The sequence below is a fragment of the Syngnathoides biaculeatus genome, chromosome 6 (genome assembly GCF_019802595.1).
Source record: "Syngnathoides biaculeatus isolate LvHL_M chromosome 6, ASM1980259v1, whole genome shotgun sequence".
In the NCBI taxonomy this organism is placed as follows: domain Eukaryota; kingdom Metazoa; phylum Chordata; class Actinopteri; order Syngnathiformes; family Syngnathidae; genus Syngnathoides; species Syngnathoides biaculeatus.
Window position 1 is genome coordinate 1,577,509 of NC_084645.1, and position 16,745 is coordinate 1,594,253.

The 16,745-nt window shown below is 42.1% G+C and overlaps 1 protein-coding gene across 1 annotated transcript; it reads right to left on the minus strand.

The window, feature by feature from the left end:
• Positions 1-1,741: 1,741 nt before the first annotated feature.
• LOC133501913 (tyrosine-protein kinase CSK-like) lies at positions 1,742-14,849 on the minus strand. Its single transcript, XM_061822080.1, has 13 exons — positions 14,467-14,849; positions 10,623-10,700; positions 10,025-10,138; positions 9,835-9,950; positions 9,499-9,718; positions 8,383-8,476; positions 8,242-8,307; positions 7,991-8,090; positions 6,811-6,901; positions 6,663-6,736; positions 4,289-4,484; positions 4,062-4,148; positions 1,742-3,390 (listed from the first exon to the last, which is right to left on the minus strand). Exons 2-13 carry the CDS (start codon positions 10,629-10,631, stop codon positions 3,205-3,207), a joined length of 1,353 nt encoding a protein of 450 aa, XP_061678064.1. The 5' UTR covers positions 10,632-10,700; positions 14,467-14,849; the 3' UTR covers positions 1,742-3,204.
• Between the last annotated feature and the right edge of the window lie 1,896 nt (positions 14,850-16,745).

A 16,745-nucleotide genomic window follows, 5' to 3' on the forward strand; every position in this document is an offset into this window, starting at 1 on the left:
TTTTTTTTACATTTCATTGAACTGTTTACTTTTAAATGTAGTATACTGGTGAATAAACAAAGTGTGCAGACATTTCATCGTATAGCCACGTTATTAAGTCACAAAGAGCCTTTTTCAAAGTTTCCCTTGGCCGTGTCAGATTGCACGAGGCTGTCATTAGTTGTCTGATATGCACTTGCGGTGTCAAGATTATATCAGCAAGCAACCTGAATGCACAGGAAGCAGGAAGGAAGACCAAGCAAAGAAAAAATATATATCCAAGATGACCCCCCCCCCCACACACACACACATAAACACATCATAATACCCCAAAATGTTCCAAAGTAAACATTTCCCATACCCGAATGTAGTTCAACGCCACACTGAACAGCATCTTGTCAAATAGTCAAAAAGCAACTGTCAAGGTCCGAAATGCCTTCAAGTCCTGAGAGGGAGATTTCACAGGGGTCCCCAAAAGTCCACAAAACCTGACAAAGGAGGCGCAACCTCAACACGTGCACATGAACTGCAGCTGCCAGACGAAACTAAAATAATGTGAGGAAAGCATTGGAGAGAAAAAGCTGGCACGGTACACCGTGGGTGACAGCATACTTGTGTATGATTTAGTTGGTGAAAAAAAAAATCTACACACCCCCTCCAGATGAGAGATTCAAGCATGCGCAGTAATTCTGCCGCAACACAGGAAAGTTGCTGCCTGCCGTACAGGCACAAATTAAAAGTGCATCTCTGTGTTTTTCACTAAATCTTATCGTTTCACACAATTAGAATTTATTGAGATGTACCTGCATACAACTTTATTATTAATTTGTCAAGCCCCATTGAAATATTGAGATACAAACATACAGCCTTGGGATCTTTCACGATGACATCCTACCTTCTGGAAAATGGCAATTGCTTTTATGCAAGCCTTAGCACTAATTTGACTATCCATCCATCTATCCGACCGTTTTCTCGACCACTTATCCTCACGAGGGTCATTGGAGTGCTGGAGCCAATCCCAGCTGTCATTGGGCAGGAGGCTGGGTACACCATGAACTGGTTGCCAGCCAATCGCAGGGCACGTGGAGACAGACAACAGTCGCACTCACAATCCCAATACAAACAACAACAATGTATTTCGTGCTTCGGTGAATATGTTGACTGAAGGTGAACCTCAGGGATGGATCATTAATGAATTAATATATTTTATGGAAAAAAAGCGAATAAATCTGTATCTGTACAAATCTGTATGTGACTGATTCGAGCGATTCAGTACGCTCAAACCAACTGCCATCATCATCACTAGCATCCGCTCGTAGCGGTATGAAACTTCCTATTGGCTCTGGTAATTCTCAGTGTATTAAGTATTATGAACTGGAAATAATGCCACTATAAGTATTCATGGTGGCATGGTGGGGCAGCTGGTAAACCGTTGGCCTCACAGTTCTGAGGTCCCGGGTTCAGTCCTGGCCCCGCCTGTGTGGAGTTTGCATGTTCTCTCCATGCCTGCCAGGGTTTCCACCGGACACTCCGGTTTCCTCCCACATTCCAAAAACATGCAACATTAATTGGACACTCTAAATTGCCCCAAGGTGTGATTATGAGTGTAGCTGTTTGTCTCCATGTGCCCTGCGATTGGCCAGCAACCAGTTCAGGTTGTACCCTGCCTCCTGGCTAGTGACAGCTGCGATTGGCTCCAGCACTCTAATGATGAAGTGAAGAAAATGGATGGATGGATAAGTATTCACATAACAAGTGAAGATACTGTTTTTATACTTTATTAAATGTAACAAAAACAATACTGTGTGTTGACTTAAAAGTGTACACACCTTGGATTCTGTTCATTTTACAAAAGTAAGATTACAAAAAAATGTAATGGCAATACACCTTCACATTGATTCTACCTAGATTCATAATAGTCATGAATTTCATATTCCTTCAGGCTTCAAATTGTCTTTTCCCAAAGGGGGAACTTACATAATTTAAGACTTTCAGCTTGTTTGAAAAAACACACAAAAAAATTGGGTGCACAAGAGTAAAGTTATTTAGGATTTTCTACAGTCTGCACACAGAAATAATCAAGTACAACAAAAAAATCATAATCCATCCATCTACTTCCATGTTCAAGGGTTGCGGCAGCCTTGACAGAGTACTACCCTCCACCCAGCAACTTCGTCCAGCTCTTCCCAGGTCAGCCAGAATAGTTTCTATGACATGTCCTCGGTCTTTCCCGTGGCTTCCTCCCAAATAAGTATGTACATACATTTAATGTAATAATATCAATAAATAGTGCACGACAAGGCCAAAACCTAGAAAGGAAAAAGATCAGGGAAAAGGTACCAAGGGGAACACACTTACTTATGACAAACCAACCATTACAAACGTTATTCCAATTAACTGACAGGGACTTCTAACAGAACAATCAAAATCCCTGACTTCAACCCTATTGAACATGTGGTCCAAGCTTAAAAACCTGGTTTTCGTGAGAACAGTGGTAAAAAAAAAAAATTAATAATAGTCAAACTAGAATCAGAGTGCGGTGCTAAAAAGTTACAAAAACACGTCATAAAGGACTTGAGTAAAAATTCGTGTGGGTTTTTGTACTGTATAGTTAAGCCATTATGTACACTTTCTACTATGGGTTCATTACAGCGATGAGATCTAAAATAATTTTTAACTTGTGCATCCAATTCTTGTTTTTATACTGCCCGTCACAGTCGTCACACCCCAGAAAAAAAGAACAGTTCAAGTAAATGGTTAAAAGCTCCACATTCAGACCACATTCTTGCCCACAATGGCTGAAACTGCTGTTGCAAACTCTTACAAATCAAAATGTTTCTCCAAAACACAATGATGATGCCTAAAACACGTTGAAGGGATGCATATTCATCCTTAAATGCGTTGATGCTCTTCAGTATCCGGGAATCAATGATGCACAACCATCGGGTTACTTATTCATCGCCTATTTGGTGCATGCAGATGAGCGCATTGCTTCGCATCATCTTCGGCTCGTGCTCGAGTCTCAGGGGGTGAACTTACACTGCCTTGGCCAGAAAGACTCAAATCCAGACAGAATGCAGGGGGAGAAGTGTTGGACAAACACTATTTCTAAAATCACGTATTCAACATGGCTCATTGAGCTTAAGCAATATTCATTCATTTCATTCATAGAAACATTGTCAACAATAAAATGTCACATGATAGTCAGTGGAGGTTTTTTCTTTTTCAGAGGAGTGTGCGGCGCAAGTCTTCGCTATATAAGAGCCACTCTTTCAACAGTTTAAAAGTGGGTCGAGAATGAGGGTCCATTTGCCAGCAGTGGTTCATGATGTCGTAGAGAGCTTCCGGACACCCATCGGGAATCGGCATCCGGTATCCTTTCTCCACAAGAGGCCCCACGTCTTTTAGTTGCTACAGGGTTGACAGAGAAACACATTTTTGACATGTGCAAATAAAATAGTATTTAAGGTTATTTTATTATTATTATTTAGGCGGCAAATTCAAAATAACCACAATGGGACTTTCGATAAAACATTGGTCATCTGCATATGGCGCTGTATTGAATGTTTTTTTTTTTCATCAAAACCAATCATATCAACCATTCATGCATCCATTTTCTTTCTGCCGCTTATCCTCACGAGGGTCGCGAGGAGTGCTGGAGCCTATCCCAGCTGTCAACGGGCAGGAGGAGGCTGGGAACACCCTGCATTAGTTGCCAGCCAATCGCAGGGCACATTGAGACAAACAGCCACACTCACAATCACACGTAGGGGCGATTTACAGTGTCTGATTAATGTTGCATGTTTTTGGGATGTGGAAGGAAACCAGAGTGCCCAAAGAAAACCCACGCAGGCACGGGGAGAAGATGCAAACTCCATATAGGTGGGCCGGGATTGAACCTGGGTCCTCAGAACTGTGAGGCCAACGCTTTCCAGCTGCTCCATTGTATCGTTTAATCAAAATCCAAATGTAATTAATTGGATGAAGAAAAAAAAAAATCAATTGGGAGCCCCATTTTCCACATAGTTGCCTCGACTTCAGTTCTACTTCAACAGGTCTCTCGTCATATTCTGTATACTTACAACTTTCGGGTATGGCATTCGTCCAAATGAGTAAATCTCCCAGAGCAAAACACCAAAACTCCAAACATCTGATTTGGTGGAGAATTTCTTTTGAGGGAGAGACAAAAAAATGAAATAAAATACTGCTGCAGATGATTTTCAGAATTTAATGAGATAGGGAGCGAGAGAGAGAGAGAGAGAACCCCCCCCCCCCCACTCCACTTCTTTCTCACTTAATAAGAGCCCACCTTTTCTTTGAGGGCCTCCGGTGACGTCCACTTCACAGGAAGCTTGTTAGCATCCTCGAGCGAAGACACCTCCCTGGCCAAGCCAAAGTCGCTGACTTTGGCGATGAGTTCCTCTGATAACAGAACATTACGGGCTGCGAGGTCTCGGTGGACCAAGTTATTGGACTCCAAATAGACCATGGCCTCACAGACATCTCTGCACAAGAAGAGAACGACAACGCTTCAGTTTGAGATTATACAAAAAGAATCCAACTACACTAGATGGAATATTTTCGGGAGGGTTTTGGTGACTGACTTTTCGCCTTCAACAATACAATTTGCACCGTACATTATATGCCATAGACTGCATTCCAAATGATTATGCACATTTTTGAAAAGCTTTAAATGGACTTTTTACTTTTATGTATTTATTTATTATTGTTACTATTTATTTATTTATTTTTATTATGTCATACATAATAACTTTATTATGTAAGACAGTTTCAATACATTTTATAGGTTTTAAAGGGATGAAAAAAGGAAGTTGAATTTGAAGCACTAAGAGGCAATATTTACTAAAAATGGAAGATTACGTAATTTAAATTTTAACAGGTCAAATTACATTTTCCACTTATTCGATGGCAGCTGCACAATTGTGACATCCGTTGAGGTTGTGAGGATTTTGAGTTCCGGCTTGAATTTCTTTGGAGGATGTCAGAATAGCCTCCAAGTTCTACTGCTTGGATGTGGACCGCAATATATATATATATATATATATATATATATATATATATATATATATATATATATGTATATATATATATAGCACTGACTGATTAGTAAAATATGATAATTTTTAAATTGTCATGTACATAACTCATGCATTGCATGCTGTATATACGTCTTTATTTCTTGAAGGCTTTTTGCATTTTTAATATGTGAATTGGATTTTATTGCCTTGTACTTGTGAAGTCACAAGTTTATTTGTATAGCACTTAATCATAAGTTTGTCAAAGGGCTTCACAGGCCCCTTGGTGATAAACATTAGACGAGAATCTAAGCCCCCCCCCCACTATTATTTGTCATGTTTAACAACAATAAAGTTGAATTTATAAATATATTTAAAGGGGAAATCCAGTGCTTTGTATGAAAAGTGTATCCAATAGGTCACGTAATATGTACCCTATTTTGACAATGTAATGTTAAATCCTCTCTCATTTAATAGTGTTTTGAGATGATTTTTATCGACAGTTACGAATTTTCAGGGGCACTGCCATTTTCGCGAGTCACATGACGTACGTGCTCAGATGTGACGTGTACCGTGCCGCAACAAAGGCTCGATTACATGGGACACCATTATGCCCAGTGCTGATTTCTCGGATTTATACTCATCTGATGAAAAAAAATAGCAGTATCGGTTGATTGGGAAGATGGAGGAATACTTCCATACAGATTTGAACTTGTGGCTGTAAATGTTGAATATTCGGATGGTTCTTCAGGTGGAATGATGCGGAGTCTGACTACAGGGAGGCCTACGCACGGGACATAAGTGCGTAAACAAAGGCCCAGCCGCGGATGGTTCTTTGGACAGGAATGACTCGGAGACGGATGAGCGAGCTCTGGCAGCTAGCCGCAAGCTAAGCTTCCAGGCGGCAGAGGCCGTTAGCTAGGCCATTCGAATATTCAACATTAATTACAGCCACAGGTTCAAATCTGTATGGAAGTATTCCTCCGTCTTCCCAATCAACCCATACTGCTATTTCTTCATCAGATGAGTATAAATCTGAGAAATCAGCACTGGGCATAATGGTGTCCCATGTAATGGAGCCCTTGTTGCGGCACGGTACACATCACATCTGCGCATGTAGGTCACGTGACTCGCGAAAATGGCAGCGCCCCTGAAAATTCACAATTGTTGATAAAAACATCCTCAAAATACTATTAAATGAGAGAGGATTTAACATCACATTGTCAAAATAGGGTACATATTACATGACCTATTGGATACACTGTTCATGCAAACCACTGTTCCTCTTCAATATTTTTTATATTATCATTGATTTAACAAGAATCCCGAAAGCAGATCAATACTTTTGCCCAAATCACAAAGGTACCACTAATAGGCAGAGATAAAATATCATCCTTCATTTCATGAAAGGCCAAAATATTCGAAATGTCTCTCAGTATGAGGCACTTTAGTTGTCCACCGTTGCAAATGATAACTGCAGTCAAATATTGTTGAATGGCTACTTCTCCAACTTTAGCCTTATTATATTTGCCAAAGCAGAATGTTTGACGCAGCTCTTTTTTTGGATTTTCTCATAATTCGGCCTAAATACATTTGAACTGTAATAGTGATTAGTGTTTGACAAGAGCAAATATACGATGTACATACACTGCAAAGTTATTAAGATCAACACTAGTGAGTACTGTCCGCCCCCTGGACCGTAGGTAGTCCACCAAAGTACCCTGAAAAAAAACACACACACAGATATATAAGGCAGGCATTAATGTTGCTGACGATGGATGTGAGCGTCACACACTTTTATCATGTACTCCGTAACAATGTACAAACTGCCATCCTCCTCTGCAATCACGCCAAGCAGCTTCACCAAGTTCGTATGACTCAATTTCCTTTGAGAAAAGAGAATAAAGCACTGGTGACTTTGGAGTTCCCTGATTTATATTCACAAATACTTAATGACAGACTTTAAGTCTACCAATAATCAGGGATGAAAATTCCATGGTTAGAAAGCCAATTCCTCGTCATTTCTCTTTTTCAGTTTCTTTGAGCGGGAGAGTGAAATCAGAAAAATTATAGCCAGCCAGCCATCAATTTTCCATGCTGCTTATCCTCAATAGCATCCCGGGGGGTGCTGGACCCTATCCCCTGAACATATCTATGCTCGGTTCGACTTGCACACTTTTGCACAGCATGAACTTGCATCTGTTCCACAGACAAGCGTCAGCCGTGTTCTCGCCAACATTTGGAGGTTAGCCCTCGTAAGCACAAAGTGGTCCATAGATACTTTTCATTGATGTCACGCCGACCACGTGCTTTTTGTTTACGACGCCATTTTGGACGGCAAGATCCTGTCTCCATATAATGCCTAGGAAGCAATAAGTGTTTACTGTAATGTTTTGGCTACGGTTGTCATTTGATCTTTTATCTTGAAAGTCATTTGACAAACGAACACTGTAACCGGAGGTGATTGAGACACTTGTGCTGGAGTGAGGAATAAAGAAAGAACCCACATGTGAAACTGGAGAGCAAGTATTGTCTCGTTATTATTAGATTGAGCGATAGTACTTCTCCTATATAGCAAGTGTGGTGTAATTGTTATCGTGTCGGGATCAGCGAGGTACGTCGAGACAGGACAATAAGGAAGTGACCAGAGAGGTTGGCGGGGCGGCAAAATAAATATCACCTACTTAAAAAAGTACAGCTGGACTCACGTCTACGTTATTCAATAACACAACAGCAAGATCATAACACGGTGTAAGAGTGACGGTAGTATAACTACGGACTCACGGAAAAAAAAACCCGACCGCTTAAGAAAATAGATGTATTGCTGGATATATCGAGAAGTGTTCGATCATTTATAACGAGTCATGCAGCATGTTTTTTGAGTTTGAATTGGTTGATATTATTAAAAACAAGGAAAATGATAGAAAGTGGACTTGTTTGGTTGTCAGCATTTCATTTTTTTTGGGGTGACTTACATCATGAAAGAGGTCTCTGCAATGAAGGCTTGCGCCGTAGCATGATTTTTAAGGCGCTTCACGGCTACTTTGTTCCCTTTGTACTCAGCCAACATGACTTCTGCAAATGTGACAACGCTCAATAAACTGGGCCAGGAAAATCAACCATCATGTGAATCATTAAAAAAAAAAAAAAAAAGTGCTGGAGGTGTTTGTGTTATGTTTTTATCATTTACGTGAACTAAATAAAAACGATCCAGATAGCTACTCACCTCCAAACTCTCCCCTTCCAATGGTCTTCTGTAACACAAAGTCCTTTCTGTTCTTCACCCAGCCACCTGTCGGTACATATACCACAAAGGTTTTCCACAACTACTGTACATACTTCTGCGAGTCACTTGAGTTAGCCTCACCTCTCAAAAACTCATCTTGGACCGCTACAGTCTTTTGCTCCAACTTTGGCGTGCTTAGACGAGTGCACAGACCATCAGGGATGCTTTTATAGTGCTTTGGGAAATCACGAAGACAGAATACACAATGATTCCGGGTTCAATGGAAATTCATCTCGCGTGACAAAATAGTGTGGTTCCAGATTTGGGTTTGTTTGTCCACCCATTAGCCACTGATGGTGGAGTGGTAGTAGTCGTAGTACATCTGCCCGACTTCATGTCTGAGAGGTAATAATGCAGCGCTTCAATTGACACTGTCAGGGCAACATTACCAATGCACTGTGTATCTTTTGTTTTATGATTGTAGTTTTCAGTGGAGAAGGATGAAATTTGCAGAAACGTTGCAGTGAAGTAATAAAATAAAAACTAAACATGCAACATGAATTGGACACTCTAAATTGCCCCTAGGTGTGATTGTGAGTGTGGTTGTTTGTCTCTATGTGCCATGCGATTGGCCTCCTGCCCGTTGACAGCTGGGATAGGCTCCAGCACTCCCCACGAGGGTCGCGGGGATAAGCGGGAAAGAAAATGGGTGGATGGATAAAAAGATACTACTGTAATTACAATCTTTTTACAACCATGGGTTTAATTCTCACTGTGTGTAAGATCAAGGTCACAGATTTTAATGGAAGATCAGAGATTTGTTTCTAGTGTAAGAAGTCCACTGGCATTATGTGTCCACAACACAATTCTTATGATGATAATGTTGTACAGTGCAGTAAATAAATAAACATTCCGATTCCCTTATTTACATTGCACAGAATTGTAAATCTTATCAAAGGGGTTGCAGGAGCGCCTGAGCCTATCCCAGCTAACATCGGGCGAAAGGCAGATGGCACCCTCACTGGTCACCAGTCAGTGGCAGGGCACATATCGACACCATCACTGAGCGGGAATTGATCCCACACCGCCAGTAACCAAAGTTAGGTGTGTGTACCACTACACCGTCAGCGACTGCAATGTAAAAGCCAACACATATTCTGATAGTGGGCCGATAGAGACAAATTCCTTGGATGAAAGCTGATTTTGATGACCATCAAGAAGACAGTTCCACAATAAAAGGGTCCTTTCGGGTTTTACCTCAACCAGCTGGATGAGGTTGTCAAAGTAGGTTTCATCATCGATGCTGAGCTTGCCGTGCTCGTGTCTAATGTGGTAGTGTTCCACAATGTCGTCCGTGCTCAGGCACAGCGTGTAGTCGCCGGGATGGTTGGTGCTTTCTCTCACCAAGAAAAAGCCCATCTTTGGTGGGGAGAGCAACCTCTCGGCCTGGAGCCGCGTTATTTTGCCATGAAACCATCTGCGGTGACAAACACAAAAGGTAACATTGCTCTACATCTACAGTATATGTATTCGATACAGTATACATTCGATAGGAAGAAAGCAGAAACGAAGCTATACATTTGGGGGACTCACGGCATAAGATTCAGCTTGCTGCGATTTCCCAAAGATTCGACACACTTCTGAATGTGGCTCGTGGGAACGCTCCCTTTATGCCCTTGTGCATTTTTAGCAATGTACCACTGTGGATTCTGCAAGATCATGTGTCAATTAGCAATGAGCACCTTGTCCTCCGAGCATAAACAACACGCACGAGCCTTTTCACCTCTGTGGCCGCAATGACAGTCAACACATCTCCTTCTTGAAAGGGGAGGTGGTGCTCCGACGAGCCTTTAAAGCTGAATTTGGCCACACACTCTGTGCCTTTGGGCCACGGAGTCTAGGGGGAAATCATACGAATCAAAACGTACCGTATTTTCCGCACTATAAGGCGCACTTAAAAGCCTCGAAATTTTTCAAAAGCCGACGGTGCGCCTTATAATCCGGTGCGTCTTTTATATGTATCTGTATTGAGCCTTAAGTGCAGCTCTATCTAATGGATGCATAACGTAACCCCAGCCTCTACTGTAGCATCTATTGTATGCGCCTCATAATGTGGTGCACCTCATAGATGAAAAAAGTTTTGAAATAGGCCATTCATTGATGGTGTGGAAAATACGGTAGTTCGATTTTTGTCTATAGTTTCATTGATGCAATGCAATGGTTGCTTGCCCAAGTCAAATTCAACAAACAAGAACTGTCAAGAACATTGGTATTTTTTTCATTATTATTATTATTAATGCTGTGACACTACCTTATGAATGCCTCGGGCAATTATGCTAACGATATACTGAATGGGTGCACTGTGCTCTTGTGTTTTTCACCTTTGCCATGCTGAGACAGTCGAAATCCCCTCACAGATGACGTCTTCCTCCTGCGCACATTTTAACTGGTGCGCACACCTGAAGAAACAATGGAACAGTAGAACAATAGAACAGTAAAGTAAATGAAAGAAAAAATATCACAGATCGTGATGCACCCAAAAGCACAATTCCAGCTCCTCTAGCTGGGCAGGGTTGACATTGCAGACAGGAAGGAATCAAGATAGCAACTCTGGAATGTACAGTTGTGACAATACAGTAATTCCATGACAGGGATACAAAAGAGGCATTAAAGTGAGGTACTAAGAATGAAGTCATGCTACTTCCTCTTTTGCCTTGTTCTTGTAAGGCAGGACCTTTATGAAAATGATACGCTGGGCACAAAAAACGTGAAAACACCACATTGTTCTGAGGTTCAAACTAAATTAAAATATAAATTATAAAGACCACAATTTACTAGATAAATATGTTGTATTGTTTATCTTAAGCTTAATAGATGACATTTTGCTGTTTATGCCACTCCAAACACAATCAGCGCCATCCTGCTACTAGTCCATACTACAATAATAAATACTGCTTGATTTATCATCTTGCTTGAATTTCAGATTCATGATGGATTTCATCAGTGGAGTCTCACGTCACTACAGGAGGAACATCAGAGAGGATGGAGATGGAGACACGGGAAACATCAAACTGTAGCCCAAAAAATAAGCTAAAAAAAAAAAAAAAGATGAGGAAGTAGTGCTTTCTAACCACTCAAATATGCCATTGAAGCACAATTTAAAAAGTAATTATTAACATCTTCCATAAACAAAGGAACATCTGGTCACTTGGTGGAAAACACATAAAATGAATCTAATTATTAACTATTGTCCACGAGTATCTCTGCATTCCTGCAATAATTTCCCAACCCCCATCAAAAGAAGCTTTTCAATGCAAGTGGCAACAATATCACTTGCCAAGGTTCCTCTTTAAAACCAAATGGCATGGAAATATTTGACACAGTTTTTGTGGTTTGTAAACCTTATTTAGAAGGGCTAAAATTTCACCTTATGTACTTCATATAAAGAATTCCACACCACGTCGGTCGTGGCCCAGGTTAATAATATCTGCCCCTGGCACCCTTAATCTGGAGGGCACCGGTGGAAATTCAAGTGCAGTGGGAGGTGGGAAGCAGGTTCTTGGGCAGAAAGACAAGGGGAAAGCACGGAGTTTTGGCGCACGGTATTGAGTGTGGGGGCTTTGAATGTTGGGACATTGACAGGAAAAGCTCAGGAGTTGCTTGACATGATGATTAGAAGAAAGGTTGATATATTGTGCATCCAAGAGAGCAGGTGGAAAGGTAGTAAGAGCTAGATTTGTAGGGGCAGGGTTTTAATTATTTTACCCTGGTGTAAATGTGAAGGGAAAAGGAGTAGGGGTTATTTTAAAGGAAGAGCTGGCTAAGAATGTCTTGGAGGTGAAAAGAGTATCAGATCGAGTGATGAGACTAAAATTTTAATTGAGGGTGTTATGTACAATGTGCTTAGCAGCTACGCCACACAGCTAGGATGTGACCCAGAGTTAAAAGAGAAATTCTGGAAGGAACTAGATGAAGTAGTTCTGAGCATCTCAGAGAGAGAGAGTTGTGATTGGTGCAGATTATAATGGACATGGTGGTGAAGGGTATGATAGGGCTGATGAAGATGTGATGGGTATCCAGGAAAGGAACTTTGACGGACATATGGTGGTAGCCTTTTCAGAAAGGATGGAAATGGCTGCTGTGAACCCTTTTTTTTTTCCCCAGAAGAGGCAAAATAGAGGTAGCAGCACACGGGTGGATTACGTTTTGTTCAGATGATATAATCTGAAGGAGGTTACAGACAAAAGTAGTGGTAGGGGAAACTGCAGCTCGACAGCGTAGGATGGTGGTGTGTAGGATGACCCTGGTGGTGGGGAGGAAGACTCGGAACCAAAAAGTACAGGAAATCATACAAGCAAAGAAGTTATTGAAGAAGTGGGACACTGGATGGACTGAGGAGAGGCGAAAGGAATGCATTGAGACGTGACGTAGGGCAAAGGTAGAGGTGGTGAAGGCTAAACGAGAGGCATATGAGGTGAGAGGAGTGTTAATTAGTGATGCTTCCCATAACCGTTGAATACCCGAATGTATTGTGCAACCATGGTTACATAAGTTGTTTTTCACTAACTTCTTTTTTGGTCAAGACGTCTGGACCCTTTCACTATCTTGTTCACATGCACACCAAAGACGAACATTGTTGTGGCATGTCTTGACAGTTATGGCTGCGTAAGATGTTTTTCAGAGCCTGAAGGACACTCTTAAGTGTCAATAGTAAATCAGGAAACAAACGTTGGGGTGCCAGGGCGGACGGGTAGGCCACCCGCCCTTCCTCTCGCACGCAACTGAAAAGTATAGCAGAGAGATGCAGAGTACAAACAGGTAGAGTCTGCTGCAGGTTGCGTACGGACGCCCACCTGGTTGACAAGCGGAGCTCTGCCTGGGTGTTTGGCTCTCCACCTTCTCGGCATAGGTAAGGGGCTCATATGATGATTTCACGCAATGTCAACTGTGTTTTGAGAACTTGCATTTGGTCGAAATAAATATGCCAGTTATTGAGGCTAAATAGCATTTGGGAACGTTGGTCTTTTGTTGAGTGTCGTCTTTGTCTCCTGAGCGCCGACCAGCACCAATCCTTTCAATAAAACATGAGGACATGTACACCAGGTTACACACGAAAGAAGAAGAAAAGGAGCTCTACAACTTCGCCAGACAGAGGGATCGAGATGGGAGGAATGTGCACCAGGTAAAGGTGATTAAGGATAGCGATGGAAATGTGTTGACTGGTGCCAGGAGTGTGCTGAATAGATGGAAAGTATACTTCAAGAAGTTGATGAATGAAGAAAATGGGAGAGAAGGAAGAGTAAAGGAGGGAAGTGTGAAAGACCAGGAAGTGGCAATGATTAGTAAGCGGGAAGTCAGAAAGGCACTACAAAGGAATAAAATTGGAAAAGCAGTTGGTCCTGATGGCATACCGGTGGAGGCATGGAAGCAATTTGGAGAGGTGGCTGTGGAGTTTTTGACCAACTTATTCAACAAAATACAAGCGGGCGAGAAGATGCCCGAAGAATGGAGGAAAACTGTGCTGGTTCCCATTTTTAAGAAGAGGAGTGATGTGCAGAGTTGTGGGAATTATAGACAAATAAAGTTGATGAGCCACACAATGAAGTTATGGGAAAGAGTTGTGGAAGCTAGACTCAGGACGGAAGTAAGTATTTAAAACAAAATTGCCCCAACGTGTGATTGTGAGTGCAACTGTTGTCTGTCTCCAGGTGCCCTGCGGTTGGCTGGCAACCAGTTCCGGGTGTCCCCTGACTCCTATCCGTTGACAGCTGGAATAGCGTCCAGCACTCCCGCGACCCTCGTGAGGATAAGCGGCTAAATTGATATATATATATATATAACTCCTCTTTCTCTGACCTGATGTTTCATGCAGTTATTTCCTTATTAATTAGAACCTGGCTGTTTCTATAGTTAGTTCTGAGATATTTCCGCCTATATTCTATTAGATTGGCATTTGGAACAACATTTTGTAATGATGGGAATGTCACGGTCCACTTCGAAGACTGTATTGTACATGGGCATTGCTATTGAGGCTTAGCTGCGACGTGATGTCCACTGGTTGTTATCAAAAGACGTGACTTTCTCATTGTCAATATCATTCTTGTAAGTGCACAAAAAAATGGTAAAAGTACAGGAAGCAGGGCAGGACTCAAGGCCTAAAAAATAAAGTAGTCTACAAACGGACAGGAACAAAACTGTATATTGTAAAATAAATAGCCACTGTACCTGACGGAGGGTGGATTAAAAGACTTCGGGTAGTATCAGATGATGTATCTACTCCCCACAACTCGTTTTCATCCGGGTGACGACAGATACTCACACCCACAAAAAAAACAAGCTTTACGAAAAGTCAATGCCCAAAATTTACTGTATCCAAATCCTGACAGGGACTTGCCATAGCCAGGTGTCCACGAAGGTCCACGCGCTAGGGGTGCGGAGCGTACAAATCGTACAGACTAACGATTAAGTGAAAGTAAAATGAGAGAAAAGATGGAGCAGAAAAGTCAACAACACTGTCACTCGTAAAATACTTGTTTGGTTAGATTAAATACTTGGTTGGCATCACACGCCCATTCATCCAAGCCCTTCAAATTCTTATCGCGCCTTCATTTCGCAGTACGCATGCGCTTACATCCAGGCGTTGCATATGGCGTGGCTGCAGCACGTCAAAGTGGTCGCCATATTGGATTGGGCAATGCATCTCAGGTGAGGGGACTCCGTGTCAAGGCTAACAAAAATCTTTAAGAAAAAAAAAATCTTAAGAAACTTGTTTCCTCCTGGCTCTTAATCTTTTTATGGTTTGAGAAATTGGATTATTTTTGTTTTCTGAAATGTTCAAGTGTTTCAAAATTTGTTACATGGGTTTGCATTTCCAGGCCAGCGTACAACAAACCCAGGCCAGCCACAGGGCAAACATGCAAACTCCGCACAGGGAACCCAGTTCTTCAAGACTGTGACGGAGATGTGCAAACCAGCCTCCCACCGTGCCAGGATTTTTTTTTATCGGGGATAAAATACCAGTGATGAGCATCAGTGACACATGCTGCTCGAAACACCATCAGAAGCACTGACCTAGTATTGGCACCCTTCTCAAATTCTTAGATTTTTACATTGTTTCTACACCTTAATGTTTAAAGTGCCACTGTCATGAAATGCACGATTTTTAGTATGTTATTAATGAAAAACGGAAGCCGACGTGGAGCCATGCGTTTTTTTTCACCACCTAACCTGTTTTTGATGTATACAGCTTTTTGTAACTCCCGCCATGAAAATCCTCTCGAGGGATTTGTTTTCGAGAAAAAGCAGGAAGTGACGTGCATGGCAGGACTGTCCTCAAGTGGACTCATTTGTTTCTATTAGTTTTACCTCCGGGAAGGTAGCTCGTTGTTCCTTCGTGTAAGCCAAAATGCCAGCTCGTTACATTGCTTGAACACTCGGGAGGATGGATTTACCCTTGATAAATTTGCAAGAGACCCAGTTCGTCGTGAAAAATGGATTGCACGGGTGCAATGGACGAGAGCTTTGTGGGTTCCAAATGACAGGTAGGTGTGTATACAGCCACTAAAAAAAATAATAGTTTGGGGCGGATCTCGTAATCCTTCTCTCATAATAAAAGATCCGCGTACGTATGACAGAGGTGCTAAATGTGTGGATGTGTGCATCGGACGGCTTCCGTGTCACCCGCGAAGGGTGCTCTTGGAGTCTGTCGCCGCCACGGTAGTATGTATGAGCCAGCCTGGCCGAAGCCGTGCTCGTCCGCGAGGCACGATGCGGCAGACTTCGCCAGCATCGGCGCCGCGTCCGCCGGTCACGGCTTCGGCAGCGGTGGCGCATCTTCGGCGCCGAGGTGGCTTATCACGGTGCCGAGCTGCGCCGTTTTACGGTGTTGTGATCGCTGGCGGCTGAGTACGCCACATACTGTCATACTGTCGGGGAGTCTGTTGTTAGTTAGAAGAGATCTGGATATAATCTAAATATTACTCAAAACGATAGGATAATATTGCCCCGGACACTTGACTCGATTGTGAGACTTTCTCTTCCTCAAAAAGAGCTACCGTGTCAGAGGGGGCGTGTCCCAAAGTAGGGGCCACAGCGTGTGTCACGGACAGTAAATACAGCCAATATGGCGACCACTTGGATGTCGAATGAGACTTCCGCAACTTTGCACATGGATGACATGCTCTCCGCTCATAATTATTTTTTCGTGTAGACATTGAAGTGAATAATGTTATATGTATTTTTCATTTCAATATCTATTTTAGAATGTTTATAGGTAGGACACTTGACCTTTAAAGAAATGCTTTTTGTAACACTTCCAGACTGATGGATGTCAATTACTTTATTTCTTTACTATTCTGTGTAGTCAACCAATCAAATTTAATATTTACCTAACAGAGCGGCTAGCACATTAACATCAGCATTTCTCCATTCTCGGACTGGTTAGTCACAGCAAAACTTGTTTGGCTGGTCAAACTACTTTGTAGATATCTGCACTTTACTGTAAC

Bases quoted from the DNA above. Each gene is read 5' to 3' on its own strand.
- LOC133501913 (XM_061822080.1), bottom strand. The intron at 8,308-8,382 runs GTGAGGCTAACT...ATGTACCGACAG, and splicing joins CCAAGATGAGTTTTTGAGAG to GTGGCTGGGTGAAGAACAGA. The intron at 4,485-6,662 runs GTATGTACATCG...CTTCTTGTGCAG, and splicing joins GATCTTAATAACTTTGCAGT to AGATGTCTGTGAGGCCATGG.